General features: G+C 45.9%; 1 protein-coding gene across 1 annotated transcript; it reads left to right on the top strand.

The window, feature by feature from the left end:
* Positions 1 to 10212: 10212 nt before the first annotated feature.
* Positions 10213 to 17196, top strand: jcadb (junctional cadherin 5 associated b; the record flags this gene model as incomplete). The annotated part of the gene is made up of 3 exons (XM_079285819.1): positions 10213 to 10538; positions 12497 to 16380; positions 17162 to 17196. The coding sequence occupies 3 exons, from the start codon at positions 10213 to 10215 to the stop codon at positions 17194 to 17196; spliced, it is 4245 nt and encodes a 1414-aa protein (XP_079141945.1).
* Between the last annotated feature and the right edge of the window lie 332 nt (positions 17197 to 17528).

Genomic DNA, 17528 nt, shown 5'->3' with positions numbered 1-17528 from the left:
CAGTTTGACTGAGACACGTGTCGAGGGAATTACAATAATCTAGACTGCAGGAAATGGAAGTGTGAATTAATAGAACCACGGTTTTTGGTGGAGAGGATACATCTGATATTTGTTATATTACTTAACTCAAGAAGACGGGGCTGGATGAGCTTAGTAGCATGGTGGTCAAATAGAGGACCATTAAGCAGCCACAAAGAATCCCTCAAGAGTTAGTGGACACCACAACACAGCTAAAAGGAACATAACTATGTTGACGTTGGTTTGTGTCTGCTGGGTGTGGAGATAAGCACAAGCACACAAGAATCCTGTTAAGAACGTTAACAGCCCAATATGGAAATACAGAAATATGCAAAGAGTGCTGCAGAAAACGGCGGTTGTTAACAAGTGGCTAAATCATGCTCGTCTATGCCCAGCCTCGTCGTGTTTATACTCGCTCTCATGCGACTGCGCTGTAGTTTGTTTATCGCCTAACGTTGGCTTTTTTACTTCTGCCGATTGCATTCCGTTAAATGAATGTGTTCCAGATGTTTTCTCATGGTGTGTGTATGACATCATTCAGCTGAAACACGTTTTTAATTTGTTTTCAAAGTCAGTTGTAGAAACTACCTCATGTACTGAGGACTTGTATTGCAGCTAAAATCGTTTTAACTTCGGAGTACTGGACTGATTATTTCTCCCGCTGCATGTCATTTATTCATGAGCGTTTCCTTACTGCATGAACCACAACGCTCTGCCACCATAATCTGTAACATGGCCGCCAACCTTCCTCAAGTCTCCAACAACCGAGACATACTTCCTTTCCTTCCGTACCACTTGATGGGAAAAAAAACATGCAGCAACACCTCCTGTATGTGTAATGAGTTCAATCTAAAGTGAGATATTCACCTCCTGGTAACAGATGCTCTCAGAATCGGCTCAGTTGAAGCATTCAATGAATGTAACGGAACTGTAAACAGAAGCAGTCTTTACGCAAAGAGACTTCACCACCTGATACGAGAAGAGGCCTCCTCACTTCCACAGATATCTTACATGTGTCTATGATTATAGTCGAATACATTCAAAGCAGTAAGTTAGAAGCAAAGGCCTCCACGCGGTGAAAGTCAGCCTGCCGTGTGAAGTAGAGCAGAGCTGATAGAGGTGTTAGACCACCCACTGTAGCATGCAGCAGGCTACCCGACGGGCCACGGAAATGGCAAAATAATCTTTCGTCTACCAAATGACAATCGCCTCAGCAGTTAGATATAAACCTCACACTATTTCTAAGCCCCAATTCGGTCACGTCTCCGTCTGGAGCTGGGAGGTGATCCAGATCAAACCCTGATCAGAGCAGAGCAAGTAAAGACCCAAGACACACAAAAGACAACGAAGAGATCGTGACGAAACAATCTCAGAGTCAAATTCACCTCGAGACCAAGACACGTCATCAAAACGTGAACAACAACGCGTCTTCAAGAATGGAACATTAGCGGCAAACAAGCTGCTGATCAATAATTCAGTGCCTTCTTTATTCCACCAATATTGACCCTTCCTGCTCAGGCCAGAGTCAGTCGGGCCTTTACCTCGCTTCGGGCAGCCGTGCCACAAAAAAAAGCAGCTCTTAAGCTCGACAAGCTACAAACACGTCCACCAAATGGCGTATGTCATGTTGCCATAGAGATGGGTTTTGCTGGCGGAGGCCTGACAGTTTGGGCAGGAAGCAGGAGGAGAGCTGTTACAGTGGTCTGTGCTCAGGTGATATTTAAAGTGACCACGCATCAAACACAGAGCCGGTGCATGCAGTGGTGGATTTTTGGATTTTCTTAAGCTTAAGCGTCAAATTAAAATGAAATTGAAAAGAGACTTTGGATCATACAACAGGTTTTAGAACGACTCACTGTAAATCTCTGTTGTTTTGCTGAGGAATGATTTGGCTTTTACAGGGTGTGAACTTTCCTGCTGTCACTTGAAATGCCAATGGATTGTTATGGCCTCAGTGGAAGCAGAGAAATACAATCAACAGCTTCTTTGCACGGTTTGAAACACAAAACAGCACACGTCCACACAAGACTCCGCCCCCTCCCCACGACCAGGCTCTGTGCCTGTCTGCTGCCAGCGTGAAGAGGACACTCTCCACTATCAACACCCGCAAGGCAACAGGTCCAGATAACATCCCTGGTCGCGTGTTGAAGGACTGCGCAGAGGAGCTTAAGGATGTCTTCGCGGATGTCTTTAATACTTCTCTGAGACAAGCTGTTGTTCCATCATGCTTCAAGGCCACCATCATCATACCTGTGCCAAAGAAACCCACTCCGTCCTGCTGTAATGACGACCGTCCGGTGGCACTGACCCCCATAATCATGAAGTGCTTTGAACGGCTAGTCATGTCACACATCAAATCCATTCTTCCCCCCCCACCCTGGACCCTTTCCAGTTTGCATACCGTGCCAAGCGGTCCACGGAGGATGCAATCTGCTCTGCTCTCCACCCAGCCCTCACCCATCTGGACTCAAAAGACTCATATGTGAGAATGCTGTTCATAGACTTTAGTTCAGCATTCAACACCATAATCCCACAAAAACTCATCTTCAAACTTGACCAGCTGGGGCTCAACACCTCGCTGTGTAACTGGCTGCTGGACTTCCTCAGCGAGAGGCCACAAGCGGTACGTGTCGGCAACAACACCTCGAGCAGCATCACACGGAGCACAGGGGCCCCTCAAGGCTGTGTGCTCAGTCCACTGCTCTTCACCTTGCTGACACACGACTGCACCACAACCTACAGCACCAATCACATGGTCAAGTTTGCAGACGACACAACTCTGGTTGGTCTCATCACCAACAACGATGAGACCCACTATAGGAAGGAGGTCAGCCTTCTGACCACGTGGTGCTGAGACAACAACCTCCTTCTGAATAACAGCAAGACCAAGGAGATTATTGTTGACTTCCGGAGAGGCCACACTCAACACCCACCACTGACCATCAATGGCGCTGACATAGAGAGAGTGAGCAGCACCAAATATCCTGGGGGTGGACATCAGTGAGGACCTCTCGTGGACAGCCAACACAACATCACTGGCAAAGAAAGCCCAGAGGCGCCTCTACTTTCTCCGCAAACTGAAGAAGGCAAGAACACCACCACCCATCATGTGCACCTTTTACCGAGGCCCCATTGAGAGCATCCTGACAAACTGCATCACTGTGTGGGGCGGAAGCTGCACTGACCACAACAGGAAAGCCCTGCAGCGCATAGTGAACACAGCTGGAAGGATCATTGGTGCCTCACTCCCCTCCCTGCAGGACATATATGACACTCGCCTCACCCGCAAAGTCACCATGATTGTGCGACTCCAGCCACCCCACACACAGTCTCTTCAGCCCTCTGGGAGAAGATACCGGAGCCTCCGTGCTGCACCACCAGACTCTCAAACAGCTTCGTCCACCAGGCTGTTAGGAAGCTGAACTCTCTGAAATCTCTCCCTCCTCTCTTTTAAGACTCCCCATGTCCAACTGCTGCTAAATACAGATTGATAGCTTTTTTTGTTTTTTTCTCTTATTATATATATTTATTGTCTAAATGTTTTTGAATGTTTTTGAATCTATTGCACTGTATTCACTTTCTGTGTTTATGTTGGACTAGAGAGAAACGTCTTTTCAACTCCCCTGTATGTTCAGTACATTGTGGAATTGACAATAAAGCAAACTTTGAAAACTTTGAAACTTTGAAACTTTCGATGACACTGATATGCACAAGATGTAAATCCATGAAAACCTCACTGATGCATTCATGTACTTAATATCCTATTGGATTTAAAGATGTACTGGCTTTAGCAGAGCTTTAATCTTACAGTCATTGTCAGATAAATGTCACTGGAAATGTTGGGAAAAAAGCTAGAGAGTGAATTTAACCAACGAAGCAAATATCGCCAGTAACTGAATCACAATTATCACTTGAAGTATATTCACATTGTTACAGTGCCAACTCATAAACAGGGCTTTGGATCAAAGGAAATCCAACAAGTTAAACATGTGGATGATTCTAAGTTGTGGTGACAAAACATCATTGCGCTCTTTTACTTCTTTTGTCGCGATATGAAGGTAGAATTTTACACACCACACACAAAAAAAATGTACACGTCAAACACTCACTCATACGGACGCTGAAGAACGGGTACAGCACCGGTTTGCACTGGGCAGCTCCCTCATCCAATTAAACCCCACAAAGTGAACGGCTTACATGGCATCTGCAGGGACCCCTGAGGTCAGGCTTTAGCACTTGGTCACCAGTCAGTGGATCTCTGGGACGCGAGCTTCGCCCCGCGACTCCTCCGAACGAGGAATCCCTCAGAGTGCAGCATGTCACAGTTGGCACAGGAAGGCCTGAGCCCAGCACATTTAATTAGCCAAGCTGTCTTGGCATTGGACGGGAGGGGGGACACACACAGTGACGAGTCATCAACATCACCAAGGGCGCGGTGCTGCTCGCTGCCATCTAAAACTTAACGGGATGGGAAAGAGACGCATGGGCGTCAATGTAGAATTCTGTCACTGGGCGATGGGAGTTTTTACTGGAAAAAAAATCAGTTGCAGCAAAAGTGAGCCCAAGCAGTGACTTGTAGGAACACACCAGGTGTGTTCCTCTCAGGATTTTTCATGCACTAAAAAACGTGTGACAGAAAGATCAAGATAAGCAGACCTCAGCCATCCGCATGTCGGGTAGTTATCATTCGAGTCAATATGCCAGATTGAATGAAAAAGAAGAAAAAAGCAAAGTTATGAGAAACAGTTTGGAAGAAACCATTCTGACATCCCTCTCTCTCTGTGTAGCTGCATGCATGTGAGGAGCCCACCCCACCTCAGCTGTAGTGAGGAGTCCAGGCAGCCAGCAACCAGCGCGTCTCTGCCTACCAATCGGCATGCTCGGCTCAGGCTCTGTGCAGTGCTCAGTCTCAGCAGCTAAAGCTGGGCGCAGGGGGAACTGCGACGGCCGCCGCCAAGCATCTTCCCAGGTATGCGTCTCTCTGCTATACGCCCTTCTTCGGGTTTTTTGTTTGTTTGCAATGTTATAGCATCCTGCTGCATGTTCCCCGCTCTGCAGACACTGGCTTATATCTAGGGAGGGGTTGCTGTGTGGTTTTTTTTTTTTTTTTTTTTTTTTTTTTGCTGCACATTTTTAAAAATGTTTCTGTGGCTCACGTAGCCTCTCCGCTGTAGCGCAAGGCAGCGGCTCTTGGTAAACACTCACAGTCAGCGAAGACGCATCTGCAAAAAAAAAAAGCCTCCTCGTTAACCGCGCGTCAACTTGCACACACACACACACACACACACCTCAAAATGTTCGCCCTTCGACAGATCCGCCGCTGCTCGGTGGCGAGGCGGGGATGTGCGCCCGCTGCTGCGCTGCGTGCATTTCTCGGGGGAACATTTTTTGCAACGAGGTTATGATTTTGGCTTTCGTCAAAACATGACCGCTGCTGACTATATTTTCAATTTACAGCGCGTGCAGGTAGAGGTCCCCCCCCCCCCCCTTTTCCCCCTGGTATAGGCGCGTGGACTTGCAGTACTGGGCGAAGCAGGTATTGGGAGCCGATTTGAAGAAAAAAATAATAATTTCATAGCAGTGAATATTATGTAGGCTGTGCCTTATAACGCTGCAGTCGGCTATAGCGAGGCTAGGTCGTACTGTATACATGCATGGGCAGATATTTCTACAAACCGTGATACATTATTGATAGCTGTGTGTTATGATACAACGGATCTATTTCAAATCATTATTCATTCATACAGCAAGTATTGAGGAAGACGTTTTTCAGAGAATCAGGTGGACTTAACACAAAGTGCTCTGAATTGTAAACGTGCTGAGCTTGGAATGAGTGTGAATGAGCAGCGTTATGTGGTGTTTCTCTTTGACTGCTCAGCCCGGTCTGTGGCGCTCTGATCTCCCTGTCACTAGGTAAGATGTAGGTACACTCCCTTGGCAGTTAGGGTGGTGCTGCCTGCTATAGTGCTGATGTGTTACAGTGGCCACTACCTGTGCATGCAGCCTGCAAGGCCTGGCTGTACATTGGGGGGGGGGGGGGGGGGGGGGGCTCTCTCCCTCAGCCCTGGGAGGGTAGATGGGTGAACGTCTATAAAAATAAACCTCTAAAAGTTTAAAATAAATGTATAACGCTCAACCTCCAAAGTTTGAGTTTTTTTTTTTAAATTAAGGGCAGCACGGGAAAGTTATTAAAAAAAAAAGCCAAATAAAAGGAGCAGTAAATATCAGCCAATGAATGACCTCCACAGCAACTTTTACAACAGCTGACCTTACTGTTAGTTCTCTCCTCACACGCACCAAACCATCACATCCCCCAGCGCATCAATGACGTGCATGTGAAAATCTGTCTGTGTTGTAATTATTAATGCTACTTTTGTTGTTGCTATGCAAAAAAAAGAAAGAAAAAAGGGGGCTCATGTGCTGTATTTCCACTGCAATCATTTGAAGCGGTGACCTTGTCAAAGAGGGCCACTGTGTGTGTGTGTGTGTGTGTGTGTGTGTGGTTCTCTCTGATAAAACTGCGTTTAAAAAGGAAGCTATACTTTTGTCTACACTGGACTGATCTTGGATTTGGTTAACTCAAGAAGCCCTCGAGTTGATTTCCGCTGCCTGTTCACTCCACTTTCAGAGACAGGAATAGTTGGAGGACATCAGACGCCCTGATTTCAACATGCTGCTGATTTTCTGATGTTGTGTTCGGGTCTGCTTCGGCTATAGTCCGTGAAGTTACGTCGGCATTTATGAATTCCATTTTCACGCTGTGCTGTCCTTGAGAGCGTGGGTTTCACCCAGTGTGGTCTTATGGATGGAGGTGTGCTGAGCCTTACATCTGGGGAGTATTAATTACCTCCAGGCCACATGTGAAGTGTTACAGTGAGTCAGACAGGATGAAATCAGCTCCCAGGCCAGAGGCAACTCTGAACCGCAGAGTGGATCAAGTTATGGAGTGGGAAATGTTAGGTCAAGAGAAGAGGAGGGAATTTGAAGTCATTTCAACGAAATGATCCTTAACATAATATTTTTGCATCACCGATGTAAATGGAGCGGACGTATTTCTTGGTTCACCTTTAGCTTCAACTTCTTATGAAACAGTTCGTATGTGAGCTGCAACAATTAGAAAAGAACATGAATCAGCTGCTGCTTTGATTATCGATTCATTTTTAATGCAAAAATGCAGAATATTTGTTGGTTCCAGCTTCTCATATACGTCTGTTTGTCTGCGTCTTTGTTGTGTGCGATGTTAAATAAAATATACCTCTGTTTTGGAATGAGGCAACAAAACAAGAAGGATATCACTTTGAGCTGTTTTATTACATTTGCTAAACGATGAATCACTCATCGTGACAATAACTGTTCAATAAATTGATTATGAAGTTAAGCCCTAGTCCAGTAACTGTTAAACTGTTACGTTGTACGTTTAATTGAATACCTTATGTTGGGAGGATTCTGTTACAATGCCTTTTTTAAATGTGGTATATTTTGCTAAAAAACGAACAAAATAAACTTTTGTTTTTCATTATAAACATTTTCAAAGTGAATATCATCTTAATACATTCCTATCATCAGGTATTAATTATGAATTGCACAGAAAAGAACAGACAATTCTTGCTTTTGAAGCCGAACACATGTACAGGGACAGAAGCAAGTCTTTTATGACCTTGTTTAAATGTACACGCGTGTTATTGAGATCACACTTGTTGCTCCTCGTAAACAGACAAGATGAAACCATGCGTTTTGTTCAGACACAGAGGAGAACACGACGAGAACAGGTACTCTGCCCCGGTAAAGCTTCAGAGAAGTTTACTGTAGTACTGCAACACGTTTTGATTCTGAGATGTCTTTGAGATATTAATTAGGTCTGTCACATGACCCCCAGCCCCGGTTTATACTACAATCTGTAATTGGGAGATAACAGATGGAGTATTGTAGTTTCAGTAAAATAAATAAATAAATAAAGGTATTTGCTGGGAACAATTTTGGCAAAGCATCACCCTAACTTGAAGTGAGTGGTTTGTAAGTTCTATTTTAACACTCACGTCTTTGATTCAACAGCGTCCTTTAACGGACCCCTTCAGAATAGAAAATGAACAGCGAGTCGCTATTCAAGTCCAAACATTATTCGCCAAAATGCTAATGTTTGCAAAGCCTTTGATCACCGTGTTAGTGTTTCATAAACCATCCGCTGTCATCTCGAGGCAGGGCGGCCTGTTACAGCCACAAATTAATATATCAGACAGGGAAGGCTGCGTCTGCATTCACACACACACACACGCGCACACACACACACACACACACACGCACACACACGCACACACACACACACACACACACACACACACACACACACGAGAACACACAAACAGCAGAAGAACTGAAGAACTTCAACTTGAGTCATGAAACAATTCTTCTTTTGTTTGAACTACTTGTTGCATGATATTTAGAGCTGAAATAAGTTGATCGATTGAACATTTATTCAATAATACTGACGTTACTTTAATCGTTTTAGAACTTTTTAAAGCTAAAATGTTTCCTTTCTGCTTTTCTGTCATTTGGGATTGTTGACTGAATATCTGTCGGTTCTGGATAGTTGGTTGAACAAAACAAGCAATTTGATGACATTTTCTGTCGGCTTTGGGAAATGTGACGGGCATTTTTCACTGTCTTCGCACACTTCACTGGCCGATCAAATAATCAGCAAACTATCAACAATCGTCAGATTAATCAGCGATGATAACTTGCAGCTGGAGTTATATTTACAATACAGTGTTGAGAATTGGACTCAGAGACTACATGAGAGAAGAGAACAGATTTACATTTATTTCCTGTATGTCCACGCCTGGTGTGGTGGCCTGTAAAGGTTTGACTTACAGAGTCACAGATTCGATAAATAAATAGATAAATAAGATATGATGCACCTGCAAGAATGTACTTGTACAGAGATGATAAATTACCATTAAGATGAATTAAATTGTGAAAATACACATTTCTAGAAGTAAGAATCGTCTCACAATATGACGTGAAACAACTAACTAATTAAGATTCATGTTATGTGTTTTAAAATTGTTTTATTTTAACTTAAACTTTACTTTATTTCCAGTTCTCGCTTCATTTTAGATTTTTTGCCAACACTGCAAGTTAGACTTTTATGACCCAGCAGCTGCATCACTTTAATTACATGTAATAAATGTAATATGTTTTTTTCTGAGGCCATTACGACAGAAGAAATACGAGTTTACACCGTGTATAGCGACACCGCACAGAGACAAGGGGCAATATATATTATTATTATATGATATATTATTTGCAGTAATTTAATTTCCCCATGTCCGTGGCGATGCAGAAGGGTTGCAGCTGTACCAGGGGGGCAAATATATAATGCAAAATATACTGGAGGAGACACAGACTCAGACTCTTTTCTTAATGTTGGAGAATTTCTTCGTAGTTTTTGTGACGTTTTTTGACTGTTGGCGGAAGCACAGCATCGTTCACAGGCTGATGAGTGTCTGGAGAACAATAACTGGTTGTAATTACTGATGACTAATGTTACACTGAGAACCTGTTTCTATTAAGGGTAAATCACATTTATGACTACTTTATCGGAGACAAAGGGTATGGTCTATATTTAGAGAGAGGTTTAAAATATGGGAACAACTTTGAATATAGCCGTTCCTCTATGAGGCGACACAATCGCTTTGGACAGTTTGGAAAGATGATAAAAATGTCTTTGAGAGGAAAGAAGGGCGTGGCTAGATTTGGGAGAGAATCCATGCTCAGGATAGTAAACTGCATGAAAAAAGATGGGCTCTTAAATTCTGCAGTGTGCACCTTTAACACTGAAGCTGTACATTCCAGCGTCAACCTTGGAGCCACAGTAACGTCTGCACAAATGACTGTACCATGTTTAGCACGTGTTCATGTTTAATTTAGGAAAACATTCTCTCAGATTTCAACATAGCCCATGCTGTAAAAACGCCTGAACACATCTGGAGATGTAACACACACGTCTGTATTTTCTGACATCTGCGATTCGGAGTGCATGCAGAAATAATCTGTTCACATGTTACCTCTTCCCTTCCCTTAGTGATGGCCTCTGCTGAGCAACCGTGCTCCAGCCTCCACCAGCAGCACTGCGCATAAGGCGGCAACACACCCACCTTTGCCCTCCCGCCCAGAAGTGAGAGAGCCGCTGCCACCATGTACAGTGTGGAGGACCTCCTCATTTCGCACGGATACAAATTGCCCAAGAGCGGCCCTCCGTCTGCCACGCCTTATGACAAGCGCCCTGCTGATTGCCAGCGCGAACTCGTGGACAACAGGGCTGGCCGGGGGACACTGAACGGGTACGAGGCGGACCGGGGGGCATCTATCACGGGCATCTACGGCAGCAGGCAGGCACTGGTGAAGGGCTACCCCGCCACAGACAACGAGAGCGGGGAAAGGATCCTAAGGAGAAAAGAGCTCGGCATTGGTATCCTAGGTGACGCTCAGCCCTTGGGTGATTCTCTCGCCACAGATAGTGGGTGAGTGCTTTTTTCCCCCCCTCTCTTTTGCGATCCCCCACACCCTTTACCTTCCTTTCTTTTCCCCTCACCCCCCCCCCCCCCCCCCCCCCCTCTTTCTCACAGGGGCCCTTTGGTATTGCATGCAAACTGAGTCTGCACTGCGCAGGTTTTTTTTTTTTTTCCTTCCTCCTCTTCCCTTTCCCCTCCTTCCAGAAGCTGCAGAACACTCTGGCTGCAGCAGCACCACTGACATATCTTATGCCGGCATATGAGGAATTATGAAAGGTGCCTTTGCATCCGTTTGAGGTGTTCACATGCCCGCACGGAAGGGGTGGCTCGCGTCTCTGCGGAAGGCACCCAAGCACTGGTGTCGTCTCCGCAGCCTCCAGACGGGCAGATGTAAACAGCAGCACTAGACAGTGAGCAAACTGAGGAGAATTGAACATGCCTCAAGACAGCCGCGTAATCACTCCACTATAAACACTGGCACACTGAATCCCGCCCAGCACGTGCTCTGTGATGTAAGCATGTTGCTGGGCAAGTGTGCACAGCGCGGCTCCGCTCAGCCATACAGTAGCATATGCTGCTGAGGATGATCCATTGACTTTGCTGCTCAAATGAATGAGTACGGTGACTAACGCAGCGATTCAGAGCAGCGCAGATATGACACTCTTAAAGAAGGGTTATTGGAATTCATTTTGAGTTCTCTTTTATTTTTTATGAGACTTGATATTTTTCAAACTTATATTGGAATATGTATTCATGATATATATTATGGTTGGATTGTGGAACTGCTCACTGCAAATCATTACCACGTTATGTGGTTGTATCATAAGTCATAACTAGCCTGAGAAAATACAATTATTGATTTATTAATATTATTTGAAAGACCTGATGGTTACGTTTGAATTTCGAACCCGCACGCCCTCGTTTCATCACAACTGACTGCCATCAGGGTGGTTTTAAAACATGGTTGCATGTGACGGATGACCTATTCATGGATATCAAAGTGTTTCTTCTGCTTCGTTCAGCACCAAGAAAATGACCACAACTGCTTGGGAAAATTCCAAAATCAAAATAACAATATAACAAAATGACCCCCTTTTGAACACAAAGAAGTGAGGCTCTGTTTTTTTTTACTCAATCTGTTATAATTAAGTATGCTATTTCTAAGACAATTGTGTTGGCAATGAAATATTCATTACAGCCATATCCTGCACCTAAGAGGTACATTTGGAACCATAACTAAAATGATCTCCAGGCGGAGATCCTTGCTAATTGAGTCATAGGATCAGTTACTCAGAGGGGAAAAGGTCCTTTTTGCTGTTGTGTCAGTGCAGGTTATGGGATGTTTTTGCTCAAACTTTCTCTAATTGCCAAAGTCGCTGTCCAGATGACCAGCTTACAAGATAAGGTCAGCACAATTTAATATGCAGATCATATTGCAGTAGCATCACAATTTCATGGTTTCTTCAAGGGACTTGGGAGCCGCTGACTTAAGCACTTCTGTCTCATATGTGCTGGCTCTCCTTGATTAAGTTGCATTGGAGAGCCAATACTGCCAAAGCCAAACTACATACTTGAGACTGGCATAGACACAATTATGAAATCTAAAAAAGGGTGTTTTTATTTTCGTATATCATCATAGAAAGTGATGTAATATTCATATAATATATAATATACATTTTGATTTGTTTTGGGAAAGTCTTCCGATTGAAAACACTTTAAGTATCAATGTTTCAATAATGTCTTTTTATTGTTGTTTTTCAAACAATGGAAAAACCAGAACACTGTCAATCATGAAAATAATATTGCCTTTCAGACACTATTCTGTGTTTCCACCTAATGACTGTGAGTCAAATGTCATTCATCTTGCAACTGTTTTGCAAGTGTCAACCTAGATTCAGAGCGCACCTCACTCTCATTCTGTGCCACTTTGAACATCTTATTCACACTGAACTTTTCTGTCTTTGCAGGTTCTACGACGTTCCCAGTTTGACTTACTCAGAGCCGCTGAGCCACGACGAGAGGGATGTTTCCTATTGGCGGAGGCGAGCTCAGGACTTTAGCATCCTCCTGGACTATGCTGATGGCAGGGAGCTGAGGGCCTCTGCTGGCGCATGGAGGCCACAGGCCCTGATTGCAGCAGAGGAACACAGAGCAGAGAGGCAAGCGCAGCAGCTATGGGAGGACATTTCCTGGCTACGGGACCTGGATGCAGCCCCTGGTCAGCTAAGGGTGACTGGGGAGAGGAAGTGCCAGAGCCTCGGTACAGAGGAGTGGAGGCCTGCTGTGGGCCTGGGAAGGCAGCTGTCGGATGGGGACGGGGACAGGTGGGCTCAGGACCAGTACCGCCTGAGGACACCGGAGGGTTTTTTTCACCCAAGAACTAAAGCAAAGTCTCAGTCTCTCCCCAGAGTTTTGTCACCTGATGGAAGTGCCAGCAGAGAGCTCATTCCCTCCAGGCCGAGCCTACCTGATAGACAACAGAGAATAAGCAGCACTGTCTTCTCTGGACCCTATAGTAGGTATATCTATAGTGGTGCTGTTGTCAGGGACCGCTGGGGTAGGAATGCAGGGCCAAGCAGCCATGTTGCACTTTTACCAAAGCCCAGGTTCAGCAGGCCTTTAAAGCCTCCGTCGTATGAGACTCACCAGCAGACTAGGGGTAGCGCAGAAATGCTTGCTATAGAGCAGGGTGCCAAACAAAAAGAAAGGCCTATCTACTATCCGAGGGGTGGGGAGCTGAGACGAGACTATTTCGCACAACACTCCCTCACTGGAATGGAGCCCCCAGGCTACATCCCACCCCCATCTTATAGAAGAGGCCCACCCCCAAGAGCAGTATCAATGAACCGCAATGAAATGGCAAACTTAAGATGGAGGGCGGAATCTCTGCAGATGCCCCACTCAGATCCTGGAAGGTGGTTTTACAGACAGGCGGGTTCATGGCTGGAACATTATGGAGAACGTGCTGCGTCCTATCGAAAACTGGTACATTCTGGACATGACGAACAACCAGGTCATGCCCGTCAACTACCCACCGAAGACCCAAGAGTGAAGCAAATCTCAGGAGGGCCTAGCGGAAATTCTCTCACTGACTCAGACAAGATCCGTAACATCAACAAAGAGATTCTGCCCGCTAAGATTTTAGGACAATCTACACATGATAGTGCCTTTCCTCCCCAACAGGGGCCAGCTCTCAATACCGACACCCGCAAAACAGCTCTCACTGACAACGACAGCAGTAATCGATGGTGCAACAGGGGATTAAACAAAAAAAGTGAAAGTGTAGGGCCTGAACAAAACCGTAGTCAGTTTTTTCCTTCATCTATTCTGGGTAAACCACCACCTCCCCCATGCAAGCCGGCCGACCAGGGTGTCTCTGAAACTGTAACTGAAGTAAAAAAGGTGGAACAACCTGAACCACCAGAGAAAGACAAATCCAAGAATCTAAAAAAGAGACTTAGCGAGACCATTTTTTGTTTAGTGTCTGTACCTGTTACTCCGCAGCTTGCTGGAACAATCCGTGATCAGAATAACAACAATGAGAAGTCTCCAGACCCAGCGGACAGTCCCAGTGACAACAAAACTGGGCATTTAACAAACCAAAGTCTCCAAAGCACATCTTCAGCTGAAGCTGAGCTGCAAGCACTTACTGGTAGCATAGCGAGCAGCAAAACAAGCAGTCGAGCGAGCAGCAAAATGTTTAAAAGAGTACCCTGTAGACCCCCTAAGATAAACCATTACAAGGAGATGAAACTGTCGGGTACCTGGCCTGCAAACCAGTATAGAGACCAGGAGACACAAACTAGCCCAGAGGCCCAAAAACCTGACTCTGAAAACAAGGAAGCACAACAAGAACCTGTCCCTCCTGGCACTGAAGTCCCTCCTGATAGCAGCGGTGTAGTGGGCACTGCCTTCAGCTTCCCTATAAAGGGAGTGAAGAGCCTGAAACTGTCAAGCAACAGCGCTTTCTCTCTGACCGCCACCTTCTCCAACCAGCTGAACAAGAGCACAGCTCAGCAGCCAGCAGTACCACCCTCAGGAAATGTGGAGGAGACCAAACCAGCAGCAAATAGTGGGCAGGAGCCATTTGAGCAGTTACTGCTGAAACCGGCCAGCCAGCGTCCATGGGATGCTGTGAAAGAGCTGGAGGTCATCAAAAAAGAAGTCCAGGATCAACAGCAGCAGCAGAGCAGCAAACAGCCCAGTGTTGACAAGTGCATAGAGGACCTTAACGAGGCCTACAAAGACATCTTGGAGCTAGGCACTGCCAGCAATAAAGTCTCAAATGGTTCTGTTCAAATCCCTGAGCGTATCAAAATCCGATTGACATCAGAACCTCTCAACAAACCCAGCAGCCTTAGGCGCAGTGCAGTCAGCTGGTCTGTTGACCCAGAATACAGGGAAGTCAAGAGCGCCTTCTCCAGGCCTGCAACAAAGTCAGTAACCTTCAGCAAGCAGCTTAGGGAGGAGCTCCCCGTCCCACCTCGGGAGACAGGTTTCAGAGAATACAGGGTTATTACACATCTTTCGCGCAGACGGAGCAACGATGGCAGGACAGTGAAACTAGACCTGCCGGATGAGCCTATCGAGACACCACTTTGTGACTTCAGTCCAACAACGCGCACCGCAGCAGCTGAGGTGCCGTGGGCAGATAGACAGCCAATGCAGGACGCCTCTACGCTCACTAGTCCTCCTGATTATGAGGACATATGCCAGACTTTGCGTCACCCTAGAGACCCGGCGGATGTCAATAAAGCGTCCGCAGGCAGTTCTAAACCCAATGATGCAGATACTCTTCAAGATCTCAGTGCTGAATCAGAGGAGGAGTGCCCTATTTGTAAAAGAGAGCTCGAGAATCAGATGAGACAGGGCCCATTGCCTCCGCTTCACGAGGAGAACAGCTCGGACAGCTCGACCAATCAGAACGGCAGTCCGCCGCGACGCGCTGCTTTAGAAAGTCCAGCAGGAGATACAAAAACAGAGGAGCCAAATGACTCAAGTTTGAATCAGTCAGGGTCCGACCTGTGTGCTGAAACAAGGGAGCAGCATTCAATGACAGAGGAAAATGTGGGCGGGGGTGACAAAACAGACAATGCTCAGGCAGAAGACGATTCGTGCGCAGTTCATCCTGCTGAGCGCATCCCTGCAAATGGAGCTACGGAGGACAGCGCATCCACAATATTAGCAACTGATGCGCCAGCAGACCCCCAAGTCACAGGGGAACAGAGTGCCAGTGAAACAGCAACTAAGGAAGCAGAATTAGGAGAGAAGGAAGCCATTACAGGAGAAACACCTGCGGGCGTTGCAGACAAACAGACAGCTGAAGTGAAAAGTGAGTGTGAGGGACAAGACAGTACACTGCCTGATGACAAGCAAGAGCAAGAAAAGAAGCCATTTGCTACTCCAGAGCATAGACTCGGTCTGCGGACTCATCTGGGGCGAGACCACCCAGGGTTACCGGAGTTTCCGCCAGACAGACTGCCACTCTCAGTTCCCCCAAACCTGGACCGCAGGCTGTCGCTTAGCTTAGAGGGGGAGAGGAGGAGCAAGGGCCCCGCCCAGCGAATGGAAGCCTTGCAGACCAAGCTGGCTGTTTCTCCGGGCCGCGTGGCAGTTGAGCACCTGGCCCGCATGAGGGAGGTGGACGTTATGTATCGTGTGAGGCGCCTCAGCATCAGGAGCACTGACTCTGGGGAGGGGGAGGCAGAGGGGGAGGGCAAGGACGAACACGAGGAGGAGCCCCACCCTGCTCCTCAGGGAGACGAGGAGAACGATCAAGATCAAGAGGTCACCCATTCAAAGCAGGTCTCTGAGGAGACAGTGTTGCAAGATGAGGAGGAGTCTCTCTCAGGTGAGATAAGAACATCAGACTTGACAGCTTTACAAATGTACCCACATTTAGAAATGATTAAGGGTAACCTGAAGAAAGAAAGAAACATTTATTTCCCTTGTGGTTCTTGGTCCAGTAGACGATTAAACCAAATGAGGAAATGAAAATATCAATGCAATTGTTTAAAACAGTTCAATGCATCATGTGATTTCACTGTCCCTATCCACAGATATATATGCATGCTTCAGGATGACTGCAGACGAAACCATGAGGGAATGTTTCATTTAAATGCTGAGAAATGTGTCAATAAAACTAACTATGTTGAGAGGTATTGATAGGAAATGTGTTTTTAGGAGACATCAAATTGTGTTAATATTCATGGGGGAAACATTATATATTTAGTGTTCTTGTCATACTTTATGGGCATTATTTATCACCAATCGCAAAAACACCAATTTGGAAGAACGGTTACAGTCTCATGTAAGTCTGCGCAAAAACACATTTTTAGCTTATACGGTTGCAATTTATCAAAATTGAGGAGACTGTCAATGGGCCTAGCTGTTAAAGACAGCTCCACAAGATGGTGTCGGTGCCCAAAGACTGGCAAGTCTTCAACCCTCCTCGGTGAATTCAAATCCATGAAACATATCACTGACTTTGACATCACCATACAGAACACATGCAAAGCACACCTGAACACTTTGTACCTTACTACCCTTCTTTGGTTTAGGTGCTTTTGTTGAATGACATAATACAACAATACATTTTTTGTGAATGAATATTTTTCTCCTTTACATTTCAGAACCCCGTGATCCCAGCCGAGTGGAGACAGTGTAGAAAGACTGCGTCCATCATCTCCATCTGAGGTTTTTAGCTCCAACACTGTGACCTGGCTGCCTACTAGAATGCCTTCATCTCATCTTGACACTGAAATGGCCTTCTTGTCCGACAAGAGCATTGTGTACACCCTCACCCTCGGCGCTGCGTTGACTACTAAGAGTGCTGTTCCACTGCCAAAGGGAGGTGCCCCTTTAACTTGTGGGGCAACTTCCACTTCGAATCCCTCCCCAGCCTTCCCAAACTGACTTCCCACAACCCCATCCGTCCTCCACCCCGAAGCCCGTCCTCTTATAGGGTTTTTACTAGTTAGTCTTCTTGTAGCGGCTTGT

The sequence above is a fragment of the Melanostigma gelatinosum genome (genome assembly GCF_949748355.1).
Source record: "Melanostigma gelatinosum genome assembly, chromosome: 15".
Classification (NCBI taxonomy): domain Eukaryota; kingdom Metazoa; phylum Chordata; class Actinopteri; order Perciformes; family Zoarcidae; genus Melanostigma; species Melanostigma gelatinosum.
This window is presented reverse-complemented; position numbering and strand designations above follow the sequence as displayed.